At 42.2% G+C, this 3,300-nt stretch overlaps 1 protein-coding gene across 1 annotated transcript; it reads right to left on the bottom strand.

Moving 5' to 3' along the window:
• Positions 1–838: 838 nt before the first annotated feature.
• Positions 839–3,029, bottom strand: LOC135545254 (homeobox protein otx5-like). The gene is made up of 3 exons (XM_064972883.1): positions 2,933–3,029; positions 1,641–1,792; positions 839–1,471 (listed from the first exon to the last, which is right to left on the bottom strand). The coding sequence occupies exons 1-3, from the start codon at positions 3,027–3,029 to the stop codon at positions 839–841; spliced, it is 882 nt and encodes a 293-aa protein (XP_064828955.1).
• Positions 3,030–3,300: the final 271 nt, after the last annotated feature.

The raw sequence follows: 3,300 nt of genomic DNA on the forward strand, positions 1-3,300 counted from the left end.
TTTCTTCATTACAATGTACACAACTTTCAATTGTCCTGAAGTAATGACAAAAATAACCACTGAATCCAATTTGGTCTAAAGTCAAGGCCAGCCCACCCATCTTGGGGGTGGAATTCCACTTTTCCTTTCTAATTCTCAGTTACCATTAAGCACAACAAGACCACTAAAGGAGTGACAGATCTTGTTCAGAAATCAACTTGGGGTTGACTATCAGCTACCTGACCAATGGGATTCATTGCAACCAATATTTCATATCCTTTTTTTATTTTATCAATTGTTTGTTCTCTCCATCAAATTGATACTTCATCCAGCCTTCAAATTGCAAATCTCTATTCATTTCGTCCTCAAAACCCTGATCATGGCATACAAGAATGGACCTTTGTTAATTATGCTGTTTTTCAAAATGTAATCATCAAATTAATTTCATTCTACAGGTATTGCTTTCAATCGTGTGGTATGTATTCCTTTTTAAAATCAGTTCTCAATTTTAGTATCTCAATTATCTTCTTACATGTCGATTTGTTTGTCATCACTTCTATATGACTAACTTTATTACCTCAATGTCCCATTGATTGTGCCTCCTCACGTTGATAATACTGTATTGATTGGATATCATTGATTTAACAATATTGATTCTTGTCACCTTCCCAAAAATCACAAAGCCCAACATCATTGGATCTGCTTCCACATTGCTTTCCATAACACAAAAAATAATGACATTTCTCAGTCATTGAGTTCATGGACTGAAATGATTAGTTGACCATCTATGTGTCCAAGTCTTTAACACTGAATAGAATGGGAGCTTCTCCTGGCTGGTCCCTTCCTTACCTCCTCCCACCTACAAGACCTGGAACTTCCAGGAGTTCTGGTCTTTGTAGTCCAGGCAGTCAGCTGCGTTGAAGTTGAGTTTCCAGGAGGCAGCTTGGTCCTTGTAGTCCAGGCAGTCGACGGCCCCGAAGCCCAGCGAGGCGGCTGTGTAACCCTGCGAAGACAGAGAAGCAGGGGACTGGCCGAGGTGCCCGCCCATGGAGGTGATGGGGCTGAGGGCACCCCCGGTGGCGGAGAGCTGTGAGTGCATGGGAGACAGGTAGGAGCTGCAGTCCAGGCCAGTGAAGTAGGAGGACGAGCCTGCGTAGCTCTGGGTGTAGGCCGGGGCCTGGGTGTAGGTCATGGGGTAGGCAGAGGAGCGCTGCATGCAGGGCGTGGTGGAGGCTGACAGGGGGTCTGGCAGCGGGGAGATGGAGGCAGGGCTCCAAATGGACACGGTCGCGTTGGCACTGCTGGAGCTGGGGGTGATGGCGGGGCCAAGGGGAGGGGGTACTGGACTGTAGGACCCGTTGGTATTGACACTAGCCTCAGAGTTGGCCTCCCGGGCTGGAGAGGCCTTCTTCTTAGGTGGACGAGGTTTAGACTGGCCTGTGCTCTGCTGTGCCTGCTGGCGGCATTTAGCACGGCGGTTCTTGAACCATACCTGTGGAGGAGCACGTGGTGAGTTCTCAGACAACTCAGCTCCCATTCTGGCCAAACAATCACTGAAGATTTGTAAATAGACATTTGACCCACACTTTCATTTTTGCAAGATCATTTGACCAATTCTGGTGGGCATTTATGCATGAAAATATATATATCCTGCTTATTACCTGTACACGAGACTCTGGTAGGTTGATCTTGAGGGCCACTTCTTCCCTCATGAAGATGTCGGGGTAGCGCGTTTTGGAAAACAGTGCCTCCAAGATGTCTAACTGCGCGCGCGTAAACGTGGTCCTTTCCCGACGCTGCTTTCTGGGGATGTCTAAAATACACACACACACACACACACACAAAAGTTATTTTTTATTATATTTCGTTAACTCATCATATATTTGGTTTTGTGAACCTTTTCCCCCTTGGCCAAAATGCTTTCAAATTGAACATGAGAAAAATAGAACGGAAGAACGAACTGTGAATCACTTGTTTGGTGTAAAAATGTTGTCAAATTGCCAAGTTAAATAATAGTCTAAATTCCATTAGGCTCATTTAGAATTTAATTCGTATATATTCGTGTAATATAATGTTACTAATAAGTACTTATACTGAGGCATATATGATGTTCTCTATTAAAACATATATTGTATATTCATGGATGATTTGTTTCCAATGTTATAGAAAATAAACATATGTCTCTAGCCTATATATATATTTCCTTTTATTACAAATGTTTTTTATTTAATGTTCGAGTGTTCTACATTTTTCTCCTATCTCTTCACATTATACATGAATTCAGCTAAACACTGTTGCTTTATAAAACATAAACAAACACTAAATAAAATATGTTCGATAAATGGAAGAAATGTATCTTGATAAAACATGAATGTTTTCACAGGAAGGTAGAGCTCTATAAACCTTGATTTCACAACTGACAGGAACCTAAAATATCTAGAATGACAGGTCTTTGTCAATTAGACTGGTGTTCACAACGCATGACCCTGGGTCAATCAAAAATCAAAAATAAAACATCTGCATTTTTTTTCATACAAATAGTTGTTACCACTTACACATGAAGTATATAGGTCATCTCATTTTAAAGCTGGCATTTTACTCCAAGGCCCTTGAAAAAGTTACTATGGACGTTGACCATATCTTTAAAAATACAAACATGGTTTGTTGTATGTGAGCATAAGGCATTTCCATTTGAAACAATGTCGTTCAGTGATGACCCTCAACATGTGATCAGCTAAGAATAAGACATGGTGTCCGTAGTATGACTATATATTATCCACAATTCGCCGTCATAGATCTAACAATAAGAACGTAAACAACACAATGGGGATGTTGTGCACTGTTCCTTTTACGCGCTCGTTGCTCGTGGATATGTTATCAGTACCGCTTGGAATTCGGGTAATTGTTGAGACAAACAGTTCTAAAACATGAAAAAGTTACAAATATGACTTACTTGGGTATCCGACGGCAGAGTGTAGTAGATCCATGCCAGGACCAGACAGAGTTAACCCGTTCACGGCGTAATGAGGCTGCTTAATGTAGGACATCATGCCTGTGCCGGCTTTAAAACGCTCCCTCGCCCTCTCTCTCTCTTACACTCAGGCCGAGGGCCGGGTCTTCTGCTATTCTCCAAGGGTTGTCCCGCTTTCTCTCTTCCTCTCTCTCTCTCTGTCCCTCCCTCTCTCTTTCTCTCTATCACTTGTTTTTCTTTATAAATGCCAATCGGTTTATTGTTTTCCTCCTTTGTCCCTGACCCTCTTGCAGTATTTTGCCAACTTTTGAGGCTTCGTAGTACCACTCTACTCGCTGGTAAAGAGTGCA

This window comes from Oncorhynchus masou, chromosome 9 (genome assembly GCF_036934945.1).
Source record: "Oncorhynchus masou masou isolate Uvic2021 chromosome 9, UVic_Omas_1.1, whole genome shotgun sequence".
NCBI classification, from domain to species: domain Eukaryota; kingdom Metazoa; phylum Chordata; class Actinopteri; order Salmoniformes; family Salmonidae; genus Oncorhynchus; species Oncorhynchus masou.